Below are 22,567 nucleotides of genomic sequence, written 5' to 3' on the forward strand. Positions count from 1 at the left end.
GCATCTGCTCTCTGCTATAGGTGGTACAGCGAGAGAAGGAGCGTGCGGAGCGCATGAAGGAGCGGGAGAAGCGGCGCAAGGAGATGCAGGAGGAGGAGGAGAGGAAGCGGGAGGAGGAGCGCAAGGAGAGGATGAAGGGGCGTGAGAAGGAGGCAGGCGGTGGAAGCGGGGCGACGGAGGGGGGTGGCCGGGGGGATGGAGAGCGGGAGAGGGAGCGTGGCCGGGAGCGGGACAGGGAACGGGAGCGGGACGGGGAGAAGAAGAAGGAGGCGCAGCGCAGCAGAGGTGGAGAGAGCCGAGCAGCAGGGGGCAGCAGCGGGGCCCGGCGCTCCCGCAGCCGCAGCAACCCCCCCAGTCGGGACAGACGCCACTAAGACTCTGAGCCCCCAGCGCTGCGCCGTGTGGCTTCAGGAAAAAGCGCGACTCTGTTAACAGCCTCTGCGTGCCGCCGCCCTCACCTTGTACAGTCCTGCTGCGCCCGCCCGCCCGCGCCCTCACACACATGGTCTTAAGTCCCTGCACCCCCCCTGACCCGCACGCATGAATGCCACATGCCTCTTCCTCCTCAACAGCACAGACCACACTGACCTTCACGTCCCACCACTGGGAGGGGCCCTGTTATGCCCCAGACTGCCCCCTCCTCCAGCATTCAGACATACAGTGTAGCCGGTGTGAGGCTCCCTGCCGGTGAGCCTCATGGCGTGTTCTGTCTGCTCATGTGTGCTTGGGCAAAGCATTCGCTTTGGGTGTGTTCAGCGCCGCCACCAAACCCCATCCCCCCCCCCACCCCCACCCCCAGCACCCAAACCTTCAGAGCACGTGTGTGGTTTCCCACCACACCTTCCCGAGGGCAGACACACTCAGCTGCGGAGCCCTGTCTGGAGAGAGACTTCCGGCTGGCCCACATTCCCTGTCCTGCAGGGGGCGCTCTGAGTCGCCGGCCTTCGTGCGGACGCTTACCGCACGCTCGGCTCGCTCCAATGCCGCGGCTGCGTCCTCTCTGCTGTCGCTGTGGCCTGAGCAGAGACACAGAACCCCTGGCATGAGATGCTGTTTCCATGTTTTTTTTTCCCCCCACCCCCTCCTTATCAGTAACCCCCTCCCCCATTTCCAGAGTTTCTGTAAAATCCGTATGCCCCCCCCCCCACCCGTCAGTATCAGCTATGAGAATGATGGACAGTTGTGCCAGGGGTATCTGGGGATGGGTGAGTTTAACCTCCATAAATGAAATGACTTTTAATATTTTTAATTTTATAATTTTAGTATGAAATTTTGATTTTTTTTTTTTTTTTCCTGTAAGTGCTGAATGTACAAAGAATAAAAATGAAATTTAAAGACTTTCGCCTTTGGTGGAGCATGGATGTATGAAGCAGTGCCGTTCACGTGAACTTCCGACAAGCACACCCCCACCTCAGACATCAGCACAGCCCCCACTGCACCCAGCACCTGTGCTGACAAACATCCTACTCACTGCCCAGGCACACCTTGAACACCTACCATTCCTCCCAGAGAAGCATTAGGACCTCAATGCAGAGCCCTCTCCAGACATCACAGGCTCCCCTGTTGGGAACAGATACACAGACCTCACACGGTTTGAAGTGAGCCAACTACTGGACTACAAAGCACATGACATAATGTGCATGCAGCCTGAAGTGATCCTGGTATCTGATACCTTGGTAAAGCCAGTAAGAGACGAGGTGACTGGAACCCAGCCCACCCCCTGCAGGCTCTAGTGCTGGGAGTCAACACTGGATCTGACCAGTGTGAACAAGCAGTGTAACCTGAGTTATAGGTGGTTCCTCAGCTCTGGCGAGTCGCAGCTCGAAGGAGAATTGCGCTGCTTAACTGGTATTTTTGTGAGAACCCTTTTGTTTGTTTCCCACCCCTAGCTGTCTCCCTTTTCTGAAGTGAAAGGAACTTGGTCTCACGTGATTGGCTTTGGGTTCCTGCTTGCTTTGTATACAAAGTAAGATTTCATCTGGATTTGGGACAGGAATGATGAAAATCAGACAAAAATTACAGGAATTTCAGCAATTTGTTTTCTAATGCAAACTACTTGATTCATGACAAAACGAAACATAAAATTGCAGCAAGTGCCAAGACGACAGCAGTTTTTAAAAAGTTGATGTGCATGATACATGTGGAAAATTATGGAAAGTCCATTGAATAATACATTTTATATCCCCGGACGTCGGGGAGAAGATACAGGTTTTCTGGCTCTAGAAACAACAATGCCTCTGGCGTTCAACACAACCGGATGGTTTAAGTCTGTCACGTGTTCCGAGTGAAGTTGTGCCGCATTTGTAGGGGAAAGGTCATGTACAGAGGGGGGGACGCAGCACCACCAACGGCGCAATAAAGGAATTTCAATCAGCCCAAGGCACTTGAGGGCTTTACAGCCTTTCTTTGTAAAGGCCTTCAGCTTTTTGTTTTCTGCTGCACAGAGTCTGCATGGCCAGCAGGTGTCAGCACAGCGACATTTCCTGACACCATTTAAAGCCACCATTTTATGTCAAGATCAAAATAGCAGGACATCTCCAAAAGGCAGTTGTGCTGAAGAGTTTACCTCCCAGTTTCGTACTGGATGTTTGAGCACTTATGACCTATTGTTGCAATATGATTGTGTGCTTCTTTTTGTCTCTGCATCGCTGTGTTTCCATAGTATTCTATGGGTTCTTAGACTTAAAGCCAGTTTTTCCTGGGTGTATGTGAGGGGAAAAATGAGTTGAGGTGGAAAATATGGTAAAGCTGATGTTACTATGGTGAATCGATATATTGCTTTCCTAAACTTTTTCGCAGACACTTGCTCGCCTTTTCCTCGGTGTGCAGCTCAAATGAAACGGAATAAATGGAACCTGAGCTTTTGGCTCTATCTGCTTAAAAATTTATATGCGAAACGGTGCACGCCAGACTCCTATTAATGTGCTATAACGCTGCAGTGCTAATGCTAAGATTACAGTTTTGTCGCTTAGCCCATCCAGGCCCTGTCCGCCGCTCCCCGCTACTGCCTTCGTCTTCCCTTCCTTCCTCTCTGCCCGGGACCCATTGTATTTGCGTCTTCCTCTTCTCACTCGGCAGCTTGGGTCCGTCACTCTTCCTGCCGAGCTAAGCAGCGTCCCCCTGTAATTATCACTCGGTTGCTGAGTTATGCATTTTTTCTACCTTATGCAAAATACTCTGCAACCCAGCGTGTCCGGGTCAGGCTGGGCCGCCTGTCCTACCCTTAGCCATTAAAGACTTTGGCAGAAAAATATGGGTTCTGTTGTTTTTTTTTTGTTTAGCCAGATAAAAGGAGTGTTACATAAATGCTCCCCGTGCATCTGTTGTGAAGAAGAAAAAAAAAAAAAAAGTTGACTGAACATTTCAACATTAAGGGCTTCATGTGGTTATGGGGGAAAATTGGACTACCCCCCCCCCCCCCATAAATGCACTTTAGCAGTATTTGAATACTGAAGGGAGCTTGTGGCTGACACTGTAACACAGGCTCGAGGCTTGCCTCTGTAATATGACACACATAAGTCAATATTGGTGAGAGGGTCATGTGTTCCTGTTTTGTTTTTGTTTTGATGATCTCGTATGTCCTGCAATAGAAGAAATAAAGACTACAAAACAGTCTTCCCTATGATTTGGTTTGCTGAGCCAAGGTAGACTGAGTCCATTTGGACGTTCTGGAGGTAGGTGGTCTCTTACCATGCCTACTGGTGGTATGTGCCTTCCTTTTGGGACCTCCCCCAAGCTCAGTCTATCTACCTCAACTGGCCCTGAAAACCAGGTGCTCCTGAGGTGGCCCCTGTCTGGCTCATAACGTCAGACCCCCCCGCCAAATCACTCTCGGATGTGGCATCTTTGGTCTCGCCTGGAAACCCCCATCCATCTCTCTCACCCTCTTCCTGCTCTTTGCTCTGCGTCCTTAAATGTGAACCATATGCTACTTACCGTGTTCAAGGAAAGGTTGAGGGTGGGGCGAGTGAGGTGGGGGCGCTGTAATACACTCCATTAGTGGGGGTGGGGGGGCGTCTGATGTGGCCTGGAAGTTTATAAATAGCTCCATGTTAGAAGTGCTGGCTGGCCGGAACAGGGTTTTGCGGGGGGGGGGGGGGGCAGGTTTCTTTGTTGATATGACTGGGTCAGGTGAAGGTGTCTGGCCGGGATTTGAATTGGCGGGGCAGATCTGATTCAGCAACAGTAGTCACATCCTGATTGGTTTGGGAAGCTGCCGGAGACGGTCCAGATGTTGATTGTTTGACTCCCTACAATGTGTATTAAGTTTCTGTTGTTCTCCCCCCCCCCCCCCCCCCCCCACCACCGCTGAAGTCGGAAGGTTCTCCACCTGCCGAAAATGCAAGCATTGCGTTCTTCGCAGAACTGACCTCCTGGTGGTCGGCTGTGCAGCCCGGTTGGAAGATTCTGAGGAAAGGCAGACTTCATACCCCAACTGAACAAGTAAATGATTAAAAGCCACATGGATCGCTGAATAACAAAGGTTTACTCATAAAAGTTTAACACACAATGGTTTATTTGCCGTTTCCGGAGTGGGTTTTTCCGACAGTAGTGACCCTGAAGGCATATTAATTCCTTGCCAGAGCAGTGAGGCAACAGTATTGGAATGAAATTTCCTGGCCTTCCTCATTCCTACCCTGACACCATGGTTGTGGTTGTGAAGTTCACGATAAGGACTCTTCGCAGGGTCTAACAGTTTTGACTGAGACTCTGCTTCTAATCTTTGATGGAGGAGAATAGATGAGTGAAGTTTGTGTATTTGTGATCTGCAAGAGGTGCCCAGGCAAGCCAAACGTAATTAGACACATGTGGCGTACATTCATATGTCTTTCAGCAGTACTTGCATTCAAAGATCTTTATTGGCGTAAAATATTTAAGCTACTTATTTCCAAAGCGCAATGTTTATAAGCATGTTAAGGAAGTCACCAAATTTTACATCAGCCCTTTTCCTCTTTACGATGCAGAAAAGGATGGTAGGTATTTTATGAAAACTTCCAGGTGACGTGGATCTGTGGAACTCAGGCAGCTGTCTGCCGCGCCAGTGCATCGCAGTGAAACGGGCTTAGCTGTGAGGCGGCCGTGAGTGTTTGACTAGTGAAAATATGCAGGGAAATATGGTGGAGGCCAGAGATGAATTCTTTTGAGGAAGGTGAGACACCGATCAGCTGACAGCCAGAGAGGGGGGGGGATGAGGGAGAGAGACGACGTGAGGGATATAGGGAGTGCAGGGAAGCGGAGGAAGAGCTGGAAACCCGACCCTCGGAAAAAGGGACAGCATAGGAGAAAAAAAAGTACTGGTATGGATAAACCAGAGAGGTGGAGGTACAGAAGGGGGGGGGGGTGTTCAGTTCAAGCTAAATCACAGACACAGTGATAAACACATTGATGGGAGGGGTGGGGGGGGAACTGTACCCCAAAGTGAAATAAAGTATGAAATTAGGTCAAGTGGGGAGAGGAAAAATTGGCAGTGGTGGGGGGGGGTGGTGCTAGAGAGGGGAAAAGAATAATTTTGTGGTAAAATGAGTGTTTTCAGTTAAAAGGCATTTAGCAAGGAAGTAAAGACTTTAGTTACAAAGGCGAGAGAGAGAAGGACGGGGAGAGCAGAGCAGCAGCGGGTCAGCTGGAGAAAAGTGCTGAGCTTGTTTTTCAGACTGCAGAATCAGCGGGGAAGGGAAGGGGACGGACGCGAGCCGCCCGCGGGGACTACGGCGCGCGGCTGGGGCACGTTTGCACCGGCGGGGGATGAGCGCGGTTAAATGCGCACACACATGCGCTGCAGGAAGGCTGCGGCGGGCGCACACACCGGCTTCCCACTGCGTGTGTGTGCGGCTATACAAGATGCTGAAGGAATTCCAGCTGTTTTAGATTAAATTCTGCTGGATATCTGCCTCTCTAGCAAGTTATTCTACTGACGACTCTCCTAACTCTCCACCTACCCCCCAAACCTCGAGTCTTGTGACTCCTGACCTCCATCCAAGGAAATCCAAAACAACTCCCGGCCCCTCCTCCCCTCACCTCCCCGAGATTCCTCTGGTGAAGGGCGCCAGGGTGAATTGCAGTGCCACAGGCGGTGGCCTGACCCGTTACGGCGTGCCCGTGCCAGTCCACCGAAATACGCTGTTGCCCTCGGTGCCAAGCGCTTGCCCAATTATCATTCTTGGTTTCATTTAGAACTTGGGCTTGGTGTTCATTTTCCAACCTACTTTTAGTGCTGCCAGTTTCCACATACTAGCATGAAACGGGAGATGAGATCTTGAATTAACAGCGTGGCCAGAAAAGATGGAAAACAAGACGAGAACAAATGTGGAGAAAAGGGTCATTTTTTTTTTTTAAAGGGTGCAGAGGAGATGTGAAAAGGCCAGCACTGTGACTAAAGCTGTCATGTGATTCAGTTTGGATTCTTTGGGGGAGGTTACATGACCTCAGATGACCAATAATCTCTAGACAGCATGTGAAAATTTCACCGACAGCGCTGTGGGTGTCGTGATCACCTGTGTGTGTCTGTGTGTCAATGCCATAACTGTGACTGTCGAAGTCTTTGCAGAGTAACAAACGAGCAGCGTTTTGGCATTTTTAAAAACATTTCATTTTAATTCGAGAAATATAAAAAATGTGAAAACAGCCAGAATCATGAGTTACTGTTATGTGTATCATTATTATTATCATTGTTTCACTAATATACCACATTCTCTTTTGATTCCTTTATGAAAAAATACAATTTCATACAAGTACAGTACTTAGCATTAATAATAAATGACAATCATATTTTCAATCAATCACATGTATCAAAATATGGGAAGAATCATCCCTGTGACAGAACAATGGGGCCTGTTTCCATGGGGACTGTTGTTCCCTGTCCAGCAGAGAGAATGTACGGAAAATAACAAACTTGACTCTACACATGGAGCACAACAATAACAATAACAATACTCATAATAATAATCATCACCGTAACGAACAGGATTAAGGACGAAAGTATTTCGTAGGAGAACTGAGAGAACACAAACACCTCCGTGTTTGTGTGATACAGGTGTTGACACTGGGAGACGTTGTTGATTAATTATTGATAATCACACAGACACACACAGACTTGAGGCCCTGAGGGTTGGACGACATGTATAAACGTGTGTGTGTGTGTGTGTGTGTGTGTTTGGTGTGCGATTCACCAGGAGCTAAAGTAACCGTTTTCCTTTACTTCATAAATTGCTTAGAAAATCATGACATTAAACCTCCAAAGTTCTCCAGCATCACATTGTAAAAAAAAGTTAATTTTTCTGGTTTTTCTGTTTTTTTTTTTTTTTTTTTTTTTTTTATTTATTTGATTTGCATCCCTGACCCGAGGACTTACGGACCTCACCTGAAGGGTAGCATTTAACCTCCATCACCGAGGCGTAATCTGAGCAAAGTCCGATAGGGTTGGAGTGTTAGAGATGCAGCTTATGGCTGCTATACACAGGGAGACGTGACCTCTGGCTTGTTCATTTCGACTCACTTTCACTGCATTTGTGGCACAGTTACATTGCGTTCCTCGTTCACAGCAGCTACTCACTTCAGCGTGAGGCCACATCTGACTATGGGTGAGCATTCAGATTCGGCTCCCGTCCACATCGGGCCGATGTCTTTCGGAAGCGGTCATCCATCTACCTACTCGGTATCGGAAGTGTCGGGAGAGCTGATGGTAAATTGCTGTTTAAGTCCGGAATATCCAGGGCTTTAAGAAAAACACAAAAACTATAAAAATGCTAAACAAACAGCAATTCAGCTGGTATCGTCGGCTAGTCGGAGAGAGCAACGAAAGGAGGACAGGTGGAAGTAACTGGACCATGAGAAGAATCTGTGGTGCCGAATGTTTTTGCAAAAAAAAAATGACGAGAGGACTCAAATATTTAGATGTGTATTAGCCTTTATCGTGATTTCGGTCAAAGATTCGGTCTGATATGGGCATGCATACATAGCGACTCCTCCCTTTCCGTTTGCTTTCCACATCCCCCGCTTCCCCTCTCTGTTTGGTCCCCCCCCCCCCTCCCCAATGGCGCATCTACACCTGGTCCAGCAGGGAGCGCTGGAAATAGAGTAGGTATCGGGGCGTGCCATACCTGCGGAAGAACAGCAGTGCCCCCAGGGTACAGAGTACGCATGCAAGCAGCAGTAAGGGCACAACCACGGCCGCTGCCCCCACCCTGCTTCCAGTCTCCTCCTCCACCTCAATGATAATCACCTCCGTCTCCTCCTCCTCCTTTCTACCATCTCCACCTCCATCTCCACCTCCACCTTCACCTCCCCCACCACCTCCACCTCCCCCACCACCTCCCCCTCCACCTCCGTCTCCACCAGTCTCAGGGTCCTCCTCAGGGCAGCTCATCCACTCCCGCACTGCAGACTTGGGGTACCCCGGCTCCACCTTGAGCTGCTGGTTGTTGAACTTCCAGTACTCCTTGCCCTTGTAGAAGTAGGTGTACCCTGAGCAAGATGCAGAGTTGGGTTCATGATCATGGCCAGAAGAAGAGATTTATTACATAAGATGTGCCTATTCTGACATCTCTATGAAGGGAATTCCAGTTGTTTTAACTAAGGGTCTGTATATTGCACAGCTGATTTTGCGGATTTCAAATGCTAAGCTGTCGGGCTGTGGACCAGCACCTACCTGTAAAAACTTCCATTCAGGAACCCTACTGTGTCAATTTGAAGTTAGAGGAGAATTAATAAAACATTGGAGATTCCTGAATGGACATTACAAGGATGGTGTCCGGTTCAATGTTCCTTATGTAGATTTACATGTCAAACTTCAGCCTCCTTGATTGGCGGTGGAACAGGAGCAGCGCTGACATCATTTCCTGTCTCACACGCTCTCACAAAGTGCTGTACCTCCATCCTTGCTCATGAAGGCCGCCCTGGGGTTGTCCGGCACTCCCTGCCACGTGCTGATGGGTTTTGGGTAGTCAGGGTCCACGGCTCTGGTTTCTTCGTTAAACCTATAATATCTGACACAGACAAGCAGCCGAACGTAAACCTTGGTATTGTTTTCAATCACGTGTAAAATGAGCTAACTGGGGACTGGACAGCAGCTAAGGAAGATGAATGATGGATTCATGCATCAATTTTTGTGTCATTGCAAGGGAAGAGGAAATGTGTGCAGAGTTGTATAGGAGTAATACAAAGGTGCATTTATCTCATGAAGCCTTGTTTATTTCCCCTTTTTAATTATATTTCCTCCACAGTGACACAAGGCTCCTATTCTCAGTCCAACTTCCTGCTCCCTAGGAAACAGATGGAGGAACTCATGTTAGCCCCCTCCCCCACCCCACCCCCAATATAGATCCAGTCTTTTCTCAAGCCAGAAGAGTCAAACTGTCACAAAGACATACAAACCAATGGGTAAAGAGCCATCACACCTCACACTCGCTGTAACCGGTGTCTCAGGGCAAGTGTTACAGGTTAACAAGGGAACACTGTGGCTGCCTGGGGGGGGGGGGGGCTCCCTACAGCCCTTGGGCGGCTCCCAATGACACCCATTGGCTGAGTGAAGTGTAGCAGAATAAGCCAGAACAGAAGGTGAGTATTACTCACCCATCATTGATACTGGGTGCGTCTAAAAACTTGAATGAATCTCACAACTTGACTGATCTGTTAATTCTTTTGCTGATCATTTATATCTGGAACTTCCTTCGGATGTTTGTGGTCATGGATCCGTCCTGGATCTGGATGCTGTTCCTGCAGCCAGGTGGCATAGGGCCAGGTGCACCCAGGAGGACAACCAGGCCAATCATGGGCCACATCGGGCACGGTCACATGACCAGGACGCTTGTCACAGTGGGACGCCGGGGATTGGGCAGAGCCGCAGTGCCGCCCACACACCTGGCCTTTGGCTCGTAATTCTCTTCCTTTCTACCAGGCACACAATTCCCGTCTTTGTCTCTCATTCAGGGTCACTCCCTTCAATCCTGAAAGTCTCTGCACCGGCCTCATCTTACCTCCCCCCCACTTTCTCCCCATTCTTTCCCAGCTGCCCTGCCCATTGTCTCTGTCTCCCATCTGAAGCCTACAGGCAGACTCCTACCCATCCTGTAATCATGGCCTCCAGCCTTTCTAGGCTGGGAAGAGAAAGGCGCGGCGTCGGGTAATAGTTAGGTGGGATAGAGGTGGTTTACGAGCCGAAGATGGGCTGGGCACATCCTCATCCCACAGGATAGACGACGTGAGCCGGAGACATTACTGTGTCTGTGCAGGAAGGAGTGATTCACAGGCGTTCAGGCGGCGACTGGTGGCCTCTGCTTATGCAGCTAGTCACCCGGCGTGCACCTTGATAAGCCACTACGTAAACAGGCAAACTTTAATATACGTTCACACCATCCCGCTGGGTGGGTTTGTACTATTCACAGGCTGACCGACATAGCAGAGTCAAGTCTAGTCTAGTCTAGTCAAGTCTAGTCAAGTCAAGTCAAGTCTAGTCTAGTCTAGTCTAGTCTAGTCAAGTCAAGTGGGCTATAATGCTATACCATGCTATACAGGAACATGGTGAAAACACACTTTCAGGTGATGCCCACACACAGAGGGAGGGGAGTGACAAAGAGACACATAGACTGGCAAACAAAAAGACGGACTCACTTGGTGCCCCTGAAGAAATAGGTCATGCCGTTGGGGGTGTAGAGGAGAGCCGCATCCACCCTGTCCTTGGGGAGGCCCTTCCCCAGCTCCCACAGGGGCTTCGGGTAGCCCTGCTCCAGGCTGGACTCGCTGAACACCCAGTGCCTGTCCCCTGGGAAGGAAGGCAAGCGGCTTCATGACTTTGACATCAACAAATGGGCGCAGAGAAGCCAGAACCGCCAAGAGCAAAACGAGGCCAGAGAAAGCCGCCTGTTTGGGTGTAGCCATGGAGGTGTGACACCGTTCAGTCAGCTGGAAAGAGATGGTTTAACCCTGGCTATGGCGGAGGTAGAGAGAAAGAGAAAGACATACCTTTGAAAAAGACAAATTTCCCATCTTCTCTCTCATAAGCGGCATTGATGGATGCAGGAAGACCCCTCCAGAAGTGACCGATGGGCATGGGGTAGCCTTCAAGGACCCGCCGATTACGAACCCTCCAGAACCACTTGTCCTAGCGGAATTATGGAACAGAAGGTGTCAGTGGGTCATCATGGAAGGTTCGGGTGTGTCAGTGTGTCTCACAGAACAGATCTGAGAGCATCGGTACATCTGAGGGCACCTTAAAGACAAACATCTCCCCTCTGAGAATGGCTATGGTATCAAAATGGCCTTCGCAGACGTCAGGGCCGAAGGAAGGCTTGTCAGGCTTGTGGGGTGGATGTCGGGGGGGTGGGGTGTTGTGGGGTGGGCGCGGGGTGACTCGAGGAGGCGCGGAGGGGCCACTAGTTTTTGAACCTTCAAGAGTGGTGAAAAAAACAAATTAGAGGATCAGTGTGAGTAGTCAACACAGTATATAGCCACAGGTCTGAATGTCGCTTCATTCAAAGGGCTGACATAAGGACGTAATATCAGCCCTGCCACCAGGTGTCCTCGTCCGGCCATGGCACCAGTACCCAGACTCACCGTACAGCTGCTGAATGCCACGGCGGTCATCTTCTGGCAGCTGGAAGTTCTCGGTGTCCATCCACTGGTAGAAGGGCGCCATGATAGCCGAGGGGTCGTTGGAGTGCTCGAGGCCTAGCGCGTGGCCCAGCTCGTGCACGGCGACCAGGAAGACGTCGTTCCCTGAGACGGGTAAGGAGGGTGGAAGGGCTTTAAGCTCACCGAGGAGGAATCGTAACATAAAATGCAGCCGTCGATACGTCGATACACTACTACGCCAGTGTCATGGTGAGTGCCCAAGATTTTCAGAGGTAAGGACCAGTCGTCTACCTTGGGTGGTGGTGGCAGTAAGGGGTGTCAACTGACTGTACCCCCTCCCACCCCACCTCGTGGTATCAGTTCCTCACTGCAGTACACTGCATGTTAGCTTTCACTGAATCATTACTTTTTTAAAAACATTTAAGAGCCTTAAAATATGTCTTTTAAGTGCATGACAATAAAAATCCTTAATGTTTAAGACAGTAACATAATTCACGTTTCGCCTTTTCCCAGGATGCAAGTGCTAATCGCGTAGTCCTTTGTCCCACTGCAGACACTAAACCACATCACCATCCCACAGTCCTGTGGTTTCCAAAGACTAGCCAACAGCACGATACAAACAAGAGAACACATACTAAAAAAAAAAAAAACATCAAGATTTCTGAGCTTCGCTCTCACCATAAAGATCCGCGTTCCCGGTGGTCCAAGGCTCCGCGGCATCAAAGTGAGTGTCGCCCCCTATGCCCGGGCTGGGGAAGTACGCATGTGCCAGGAAGCCGCCCTCGCCATCGAAGGGGCTGCTGTCTCCATGAAAGCCCTCGGCGAAGAAGATCATGATGTCGGCGTGGTCTTCGACCTTGTCGCGGATGTAGCTGTAGGGCACCTCGCGGAATCGCAGCGGCGTCACGCTCTCCCACACCTTGAAGGCCTTCCGGATGGCTTGGTAGGTCTCGTACTCACCCACCTTGGGGGAGTAATTCTGTATGCTGGGGAGAAGGGGGTGTTAGAGCTTCCAGTGATGGGCATAAACGGTAAACACCAGCAGATCTGGGCCCCCTTCTTACAGTATATAAAGAAGGCCATTGTTTATAGCTGTTAGAGCATACAGCACACTTTCTTCATAATGCATATCAAAACATTTTGGATAATTCTATGCTTCCAGTTTCGTGGGAACAGTTTGGGGAAGGCCCTTTTCTGTTCCAGCATGACTGTGCCTCATTGCACATATAAAGGTCCATAAAGACATGGTTGTGTGAGTTTGGTATGGAAGAACTTGACTGGCCTGCAGAGAGCCCTGACCTCAACCCCATCGAACACCTTTGGGATGAACTAGAACGGAGATTGCAAGCCAGGCCTTCACGTCCAACATCAGTGCCGGACCTCACAAATGCTCTTCTGCATGAATGGGCAAAAATTCCCACAGACACACTCCTGAATCATGTGGAAAGCTTCCCCAGAAGAGAGGTAGTTGTTATAGCTGCAAAGAGTGGCTGTAATGGCCAAGTGTCCCAATACGTTTAATCATATAGTGTATGACAGTCTGTAGGTTTTGTAGTTTTTTGTGTGTGTCAGTTCTGTATTTCCCCCCACGACCCAGAAGGATAAGCGGTTTGGAAAATAGATGGATGGAGTTCTGTATTTTTTTAGGTCTGCTTGCAGGGTGTCCTGTCAGTTTACATGGCATGTCCACAACTGTTGAACTCTCATTGCAAATTCAATAAACAGAAGCTAAAAAAGTAACCAGCAGATCATTACTGATACAGTCCATTCTGCTGGCTGGATGCTGGAATTCTGTGCATATGTGTATCTAATATGATTTTTTGAGCTTCCTTGTGTATATTTTGCTTTCAACTTTCTTTCCAGCTCCAGTCTTTCTCCAGAAAGCCCACAGAACCAGATTTGCACTGATCTCAGATTTTTTCTCAATTTTCCTGGGTTGGGGCCCAGCAAAAGCACGGCATTTGTCTCTGATAGAGCCCCCCCCCCCCCAGCAGACGCTCAGGCCAGCGCTCGCTCACCTGAAGGAGATTTCCGTCTTATCCCACTTCAGACCCTGGATGGCGTAGCGCTTCTTGCGCAGGTTGCTCTTCAGCTCGGCGCCGAATTTGTCCGGCACGCCGCACCGCGGCCGCCGCATCGCCCTGCCGGCCCGGGAGAGATCGGTGAGCCGTGCACACAGCAATAGGCACGACCACTGAGCCGCTCTGCCGTTAGAGTGCCGGGGATCCCGGCCAGATACACAGTATCTGTAACTCATGGTGAACTGCTCAAGTGGAACTATAATGTTAATTGTCAGGGCAACTGCAAACGAATACTCTACAGGGAGCAGCTGGATTGTCCTGGAGAGCCGTAAAGTAAGACTACAATGGAGAAACTAAGGGTGAAATGACACAAAGGAGAGCAGTAAATAAGAATTACAATGGAGGGCTGTAATGTTACACTAACAGAGGAACTCTAAACAGCACTGCAATTGAGGACTGTAAGGATGGGCTAGGAAGGTCAGATAGAAAGGGGGACGGCGAAGGAGCAGGACAGCACTGGCAACTCACGCTAAAGTGTCTTCGTTGATGGATCCGGTGATGGAAAGGCCATAGAACCTCTGCATGGCGGCTATGGCGGAGGGCACGGTGTGGGGGGAGCGGGCAGTGTGTGTGCGGAGGTCACCCGGGGGCAGGTAGCCGTACTGCTGCAGCCACACCTGCAGGGGGCGATGGAGAGCTCAGCTCACGGAAGGTTCCCCGGCAGCTCGACCAGGGGCGCAGTAGGGGCATGGGTACCCGGGCGGACTCAGGGGGTCCAGCACTTTACAGGGGCCCTGGAATATGTAGGGAGGTGGTACAGGGGCCTAAAGTGACAGTTCTTCAAGGGGCCCAGAATTTCTAGCTATGCCCCTGAGCTCGGACAAAAAAAAAGACACATTCAGCACATGCCGAGCAGTGCCATGTGATGTTTTTGTTACTGATATTCACAAGCTTTCTCTTCTGAGTCAGAAAAACAAGGTTCCTGATTTAACTGAGAAAAACAACAAAGCAGCTGCGATCAAAACAGGGACTACAAAGAAATTTCACAACGACGGAGCACAAGCAGCAGGCATTACTAATCATGTCAACCACAAGGACTGTGCCAGAGAGCCACTGGCACTCAACTGTCTTGGACTTTTTTCCTAGTTAGAGGTCCAAAAGTGACTCAGGTAACAAGTCAACAAGTAGAAAAAGACGAGGAGGAATACTAAAGATAAACAATCTATTGGTTATTCAGTTCCTCCAGTCTTACTCTGAAACAGCTCATTCTATGAAAAATCTGTACATTTTTTTAGCAACTGTTTAATGTTCATTGAGTTTGGCATAAACAAAATGCATTTGTACACTAATAAGGGGATATGGGGGAATACGATGAATGCCTGAATAGAGCTTGTTCTATTGTTCTTTATGAACCTTTTTTTCTGGTTTAGTGGGTCAATGGGCGTGGGGTCCAACCCCGCCCACATGTTTTCAGGTTTTATTTACGTTGTGTGGATCTCCTCCAGGTACAATGTTGGAAGATGTGTACGCAGGCCAAATGGAATCCTGTTTGTATGGTACGCATGCGCCCTGCAATGGACTGGGCCTCCATCCAGGATGTAGGTCCTAAGCTGCCTGGGGAACATTACAGCAACCCCCCCCCCCCCCCCCAAATATGTAGGTCTGTATATTCAGCCAAGGCAAATATTTTGAACACTCGATCACAGATGTTATTATCTTCCAATAGTGCTTTCAAACTTTCATAATTATATTGTTAAATAACTGCCAAGTCAATAATGTCTGAAGTAACCTCCCCAGGAAAAAAGCTGCCAGCCTGCCTCCCCACCCTGAATCCGAGACGAGGGCACATTCCTGCTCGAAATAGGGATGCTTTCAGTTAGCTGTGTTATGATGAAGGTCAGGCTGATTAAACTCAGAGGGCAAAATTAATGAATCCTATTGTATAGATGAATAATATGCCACAAATTCAGAGAGACTGGGAGAGACAGTCTCGATGTAGACTTAATAAACCAAGGGTGTTTGAAAAATATTTTGTGTGTCCGTGTGTGTGTATGTTTATATGGATTACGGATTTCCCCATAGAAATTAGTAGAGTCCCCGCAAAGCCATGTGTGTGTGTGTTGCAGACAGTCTGTATCTATTTTACCCACACAGTAACTCATTGGGGATTTTTTCGATGATTGTATCCAAACCTCAAACTCAAAATCCCCCGTCTCTGCTTTTTTTTGTCTTCCGCACTCTTGTTTTTGCCATGGCGAACGTGTGTATCAACACCACATTGTTTTCCTCGGTTGAGGATGTTTGGAGATACGGCAGGAGAATTCTGCTGAGCTTTTCATCTTTGGAGGAAGGTCCGACCTCTAAGGAGACACAGAGTCACCAGCCGCTCCCGACCTTAGGGCACTCGCTACGTTTTAATGATGCTCAGAAAATGCAACAGAGACCCAGCAGAGTCGTGGACGTGCAGCAGCACCGATGACAGGGACACAGGAAGACCTGAGAGAATAAGAGGGGCGGCTTTGAGGATAAGGTTCAGTCTGAAGCTATCATATGATGCATATGTGTATCCAAATTCACTTTCCTCTCTGGGGATTAGGAGTTCATGACATACACTCAGAGGTGCAAAAGCTTTTAAATCAGTAGATGCTGTCCTTGTGTCTTTATTGTAAATAACGCAATGCATCTCTTTTCATCTCAAAACCCGTATGTTTTTCCCCTTTACTAGGAAGTAATGACCACAGCCTCCGTATTTTTCAGCTATGATCGGGGCTGGTTCTGTGACTGACAAACAAAAAAAGCATCAAATCCCAGTTCAGGCAGCCTGAACCCATGGATCTGGCTGTTCCATCATCACATTACCTAATCACCAACAGAATGATCTTATTAAGTTACTTTACTTGTTCTGGCTGAAGGGAATGAATCTTGACGGATATAAAACTAACAGGATTGAGAGAAAAAAAAAGGATAGTCATGAAGATGCTGGGATTTATTTTGTTATGTTTCGTCCTGGGGCCTGTTTCACAATGCAGGATTTCTTGCTTAGCCAGATAACTTGTCAGATTTAAGGTAGTCTGGACTAGATGGACTTTATCTTTGTTCAATTACATTTAGCCTGAACTACCTTAAATCCAACAAGTTATTCAGGTAAACAAGAAATCCTGCTTTGTGAAACAGGCCTCAGGTAACCTCTAGTACTATTCTTGTTATTCATTTTATTGTATTAATTTATCTAAATTTTGATTATGCTACATTAGAACATTGTACTACCTGAAAGCACTGTAGCCACTATGAATATACTTAGATCAGTAGTATGCTTAGTTTGGAAATTATTTATTCAATATGCAAAAATATGGAAAAATGGGCTTCCCATTACACATAGCAAACCTGTGGTAACATTGCTTGCACTTTGTACATTATCCGCACCAAGCACATTATTTGATGTTACTTAATTTAATTTAATATTTTGATTGTCTTGCCTTGTTTTGCATGACACCCCAAAGTAAATTCTTTGCATGAAAAAGTACTGGGCATTAAACGAATGATTCTGATTCAAAAATATTATCAATTTATTATTAGTGGGTTAAAAAGCATTTGCCCAGCGGAGGGAGTGAATGCAGACACAGTGACGGTGCCGTATTTGGACTCGCTGAAGCCTTCACAGAATGTTGGACAAAGTGGCGCTTGGCCGCGCCAACAGACAGTCCCAGTCAAGCTGAACCCCGGCACTCAGCCCAAATCACCCTGTCAAGGAATAAACTCTATGAACTACAGCCACTCACTGTACCTGGCGTCTCCCATCCCTGTGCTATTTCAGTCTGTGCAGCAAGCCCTGTACGGTTTCATCCCTGGTAGATCAGAGATGAGCTGGGAGACTTAAACGTGGTTGTGCAGAATTAAATGCCTTACTGTGCATGATGAGAGCTGTATCCTAACACATCCATGCCTTGGAGACGAGAATCTGGGCTCGATATCAGTCTTTCTCTGTTTCCTTTTTTCTCTTTAATATCCCCTTCTGAATCTGCAACTTGATCGGCCAATTTATTTTTACTCAGTCCCTAAACCAGTCAACTGCATTTTGCAAGACCATGACAGGCAACAACACCACCCCTCCCCCAAACACCCCCGTCGAGACTTGGGTTGACATATCATTCTTTGTTTTGTCGCTCAGATCCCTATATGCCATAATTCCCTCCTCAGGGTATCTTCTGCTATTTTTATAGAATTACACTAATAGGTTCAAAACAGCGCATGCACAAGCCGCCACCTTTAAATCTGATATCCTCCATTACCCTGCAATAATGCTCCAAACAGTGCTTAAAAACAGAAAACAGACGAGGCAAGCATATTCGATGTGAGCGAACAGAAGAAAAAAGGGTTCGGGGAAAAGACAGATGGAACGAGGAAGGAGGGCAGCAGAAAGGAGGAACGGGGAAGATATGGAGGGAGCCTGAATTTTAATTTGAGGCAGAAAGACCGACTCAGTTGTTCCGAGCTTTCGGCGCCAACGGAAAAAAACAGGGAATTCTGGTCAACAGCAACTGAGCCCAGCAGAGAGTATAACACAGTATTACAGATGTAATGGCTGGCGGCATGCATGTGGCACATAACCCAAAGTCCCACTTCGTACCCCTTCAATGCACGGTCTCCCTCTGTTTTCTGAATGCATGTGACCATGCTTGCTAAGTGGATTTTTTAAAATGTTAATCCTTTATTTTCCATTTGCACAGTGAGCACAGGAACACTGGAATGCTTTTCTTCGCCTGCCCCATCCTGTTCTCCATAGCCTGGGGCTCACAGCGCGGAGTCAGCCAATGTGTGGCGCCCCTGCAGCTGAGGGTTAAGGGCCTCGCTCAAGGCTCCACAGACATGTGACTGTTCTGCCGAGTCTGGGGTAATTGCCTGCCTGATGTTTTGGTCTGTAGTCTCCTACAAGCCATTTTGCACGCACTGGTTACTGACCCACGTGTTTCTATGTGTAGCGTGATCAGAAGGTTCAAATCCCAGGATTGGCGCAGTGACGCTGCTGATTGGCCCTTAACCTCCAATTGCTGATTCTGAATCTGCTTTCTCAAAACAGCAAAAAAAATGCGTCTGCTATTTACTGTTAAATTCACTGACAACGTCCACCCCCTACTTTGAATAATTGCCAGTATGCAGTGGTTTGTGCGGATGATATTTTGTGTGTGTATGTGTGATGCAGCTACTAGTTTTTTTTTCTTTGTTTAAGCAACAAAAGCCCCAGAATTTGCTGAGCGACCTGATTACACTTCTTTGAGTCTCTAAAAGTTCCATCCTTTCTGCAACATGGTTTACCGTGACCATTTCTGCATGTGTGACATCAGCTTGTCTTCCTCTCTGATATGATCGACATCTCTGTTTATGTTTATTTATTCCTCTTACCTCAGATCTGCAAAGATCACTTCTTAAAATACCACTCAACCACATCTGGCTGGGGTCAGATGACAAGTCTGTTTTTGTCATGCAAAATTCCACTTATTTTTAACACGGGGTTACCCATGAGTTCATTCTGGTTTTCGTATCTGTTTCTTGCAAAGCTGTTCACCAGTAACACAGTAAGACAGGTGGCGACCGGAGACACTAGAGTCTTTCTTCTTTTTAGGCTGAAAGTAAGATAATGATATTGAACCTGATGAGAATTTGGGAATTGTTTGTATTCTTACTAGACAATAGCTAACCAGTTGTCAAGGTGGTCGGTTTTTTGGAACACAGTTTACAACATAGAAAATTATTTTGTCCCACCCACCCATCCATCCATCCACCCATCCAACAGTTTACATTTTTGCTCCCTCCCAGCTCTCTGCCTTAATGTCTTGCAGAAAGCTGGAAGGGAGCAAAAATGTAGACTGTTTGGGAGGAAGCTGAGAGGGAGTAAAAACATGGACCAATTTTGGGTGTCTGAGGATCGGGTTGGGAAACACTGCCCTGAAGGAACAGAAGCAGATGACTTCTCAAAGCAGGACACATCATTCTACGGGGACACTGGCAGTTTGGCTAGACTATGACCGGAAGGAACCGGCAGCTCCAGCTGGGTGCAGAGAGTACGTGCATGGGCGGGTGGCTTCCCGCTCGAGGATGTGAGTAGGTATCTAACCACAGTGCTATAATAGACTGGACTTCCAAATAAGTTCCCCACATCACTTCTCATTGCGGTTCATATTCCTCTTTTACACCTTCATCATCCCACCACGTTTCCCGTTGCGTAAGTACGTCCGCTTGACGTTTTGACGTTTGCACCCTCCACTCCCACTGCATCCAGTCCCCTTTTCATCATTGTCCCCATATGTTTATAGTGACCAAATTCCGGCCTGTCTCTGTTCCCCCCCCCTCCCCCCACCATGTGTAGAAGACTCTTCCCACTCCCCCTTCCCCCAGCCTCATCCCTCCCAGTCTGCCAGTCTTCACCATCATTGGTTTGGCTTGCAGGAATGGGATGAGTAGGACCAAGATGTTTGACCACATGACAGCAACTCAAATGGTCACTTCCTGCTTGACCTTGAACCCAGAAGTCCTGAAGAAAGGCCATGTGGCCGATGACACGAACATGACTGGCTCAAACTCAGACGCAAAACCGAACCTAATGGAACCAAGTTTATGACTTGTTCAGTTCCGGAACTAGGCTACAGCGGCAAATGCTGAATGCTGCCTTTGTTCCATGCAACTTCTGAATCACTGAAGTTTGCCTGGATGATAGAAAATAAAAGATCTGGCATGCCAGATACCAATGTTAAACGAAAAATGTAAGGAATTAAAAAAATCAGAATTAATAAATAATTGAGTTGTTTTCATTTTCCAGAATCCCTATGATATAGCATTATGTAAATACCTACATATTTCATGATAATTTCAGACAGCAACAATACTATCACAAAGACAAGGAAATACTATACAGTTCAGAGTTGCCAGGCTCTGTGCTTTATAGAATGAAAAACACAGCCACAAAAAAAACAAGTTTCTTTCATCACTTTCGTTATACACAGTACAAAATACTGTTGAAAATACCTCTGGAAATTAATTTTTAAATTCCAAGAAATCATGAAATTATGGCCATACTCCAACTGACAGACCATTTGACATGTTTAGAATGAGCGAGATGAGAATTTTGGCATTGTTTATATTATCACTAGGCAATAGAACAAACCAGTTCTCAGGATGGGCAGTTTTTTAGATTACAGTTTACAACATAGGAAATTGTCGTGTTCCATCCATCCATCCATCCATCCATCCATCCAAATGGACAGGATCATAGGAGAGCTCCTGGAGCCTATACAAAGTAGGATAGGGTTAGGGTACACCCTGGATAAAATCCCAGCCTCTCTTATGGAAAGACTTATAAGATTATTACATTATGTAAATAGCTGCATATTTCATGAAAATTTCATACAGCAGCAATACTATTACAAGAAATACCATCACAAAAAAAGACAAATTTCTTTCATCACTTTCCCAGACAGATCATGAAATCACCGCCAGAATCCAACTGAGAGTGGGTTTTGTGAAAATTAGGACCTCCAATGTAGACCCGGCATTCTCCACAGCCAGGCTCCAGAACCACTGACCTCAAACTAATATATTTCAGAATTTTACACTGCAGTCACCAGTTAGCCAGATGTTTACAAATATTTACTGAACCCATTAAAGTCAAATATCACTTCCTGTAACACTAACAAAGGCTTAATGAATGCGTCATCACTAGACTCGGCACTGGACCTGTGGACCATGTCGTAAGCATTTATAGGACCACCACTGAGCTCAGACTTCAGGAGCCTTGAATCTGGATATAAATTAACAGCCCTGTAGGGGGAGGGGGGATATCTCCTTCACCTTCATCGTCTCTTCCTAAGAAACATTTGTATAAAACCGCAAGTTTTTTTTCCCCTCAGAAGCCCCTTGAGCCAAACCAAAGTCTAACCACAAACACAGTCACGGCATTTTCCGCTGTTCACCCTCTTGCTTCCTCAGCATACTTACTTCTGCTTTATTATGACTTTTGTTACAACCTCTTACCCCCCACCAACGCCTTTGTCTCTTTCCTCCAAACCAGGTTTCTTCATATTGAAGCACATTTTGAATATTGCAATGCCTGACAGCACATTAAAATTAATTTTCGTAAACTTTTCAAATGCATCCCCTTGATCACACGTCCCCTTTTTTTTACCGTGTGAATCTCTCAGTTGCCTTTCAGTCTATATCATGCATTACCATCGGCATGCATTGCCCCGCATGCTGGCCTTCTGGCCGGTGCTCCACGCCACTAACCTCTGGCTTGATTTCACGCAGCGCCGACCCTCCGTGAGCTCGGAGACCGAAAGCCAACGCTAGCGCCAGCACCAGCAGCGGCATCGGCGGCCGGGGGGACATTCTTCCTTAGCGACGAGTCCTCTTGTCTTCTCGCCCGGCTTTCAAACTTCTTTTATCTTTTTGTCAGAACATTTCAATACGGCCCCCTCGGATAAGAGAACAATCGGTCCCTCCCTGAAAGTTAAAAGACGTCACGCTCCAAGTATTTTAAGAATATGGAAACGTACGATAAATTAATCGCGGTTTTAGGGTATTTGCAATAATCTACCACTAGCCGCTAACGGCACTTTCCTTCTGAAGATCCAAAAAAGCTGCAGAATAACAGGGATCGTTGAATATTCTTAATTCAGGGAGTCTACGTTTGTTGCACTGGTCATCGTGTCCATACGGTCCTTCTTTCCTTGGGTCTTTTCCGTTATTTCTTTCCTGTGTCTTGCTATCTTGATTTTATTCTCGCCCCCCTCTCTCTCTCTGTTTTTCTGAGTTGCAGACGTGGTAAGCTTGACCGTCCCGTGTCTCCAACGTCCTTTAAGCCCTGCCCCATCCCAGATGTGCTACTCTCAAAGTTTTCTTCTGAAGTTCTCAAGATCGTAAGCCGGCGCTATAAAACAAGACCAAAGCGTTCAAATGAAACAGGAAATGTAGCTGATTATACAAAGTTC

At 47.6% G+C, this 22,567-nt stretch overlaps 2 protein-coding genes across 2 annotated transcripts in view; one reads left to right on the forward strand and one right to left on the reverse strand.

The window, feature by feature from the left end:
• The window catches only part of acin1a (apoptotic chromatin condensation inducer 1a), a 28,308-nt gene extending 26,970 nt beyond the window's left edge, over nucleotides 1–1,338 (forward strand). The window contains exon 18 of the mRNA XM_023832571.2: nucleotides 21–1,338. Coding sequence (XP_023688339.2) covers nucleotides 21–374 — 354 coding nt within the window. The 3' untranslated portion in view covers nucleotides 375–1,338. The remainder of the gene's footprint in view (nucleotides 1–20) is intronic.
• Nucleotides 1,339–6,562: 5,224 nt separating this feature from the next.
• Nucleotides 6,563–22,487, reverse strand: mmp14b (matrix metallopeptidase 14b (membrane-inserted)). The gene is made up of 10 exons (XM_023832595.2): nucleotides 21,864–22,487; nucleotides 14,115–14,263; nucleotides 13,584–13,706; nucleotides 12,244–12,551; nucleotides 11,548–11,709; nucleotides 11,204–11,379; nucleotides 10,957–11,095; nucleotides 10,606–10,756; nucleotides 8,866–8,981; nucleotides 6,563–8,460 (listed from the first exon to the last, which is right to left on the reverse strand). Exons 1-10 carry the CDS (start codon nucleotides 21,963–21,965, stop codon nucleotides 8,039–8,041), a joined length of 1,848 nt encoding a protein of 615 aa, XP_023688363.1. The 5' UTR covers nucleotides 21,966–22,487; the 3' UTR covers nucleotides 6,563–8,038.
• Nucleotides 22,488–22,567: the final 80 nt, after the last annotated feature.

This window comes from Paramormyrops kingsleyae, chromosome 4 (genome assembly GCF_048594095.1).
Source record: "Paramormyrops kingsleyae isolate MSU_618 chromosome 4, PKINGS_0.4, whole genome shotgun sequence".
NCBI classification, from domain to species: domain Eukaryota; kingdom Metazoa; phylum Chordata; class Actinopteri; order Osteoglossiformes; family Mormyridae; genus Paramormyrops; species Paramormyrops kingsleyae.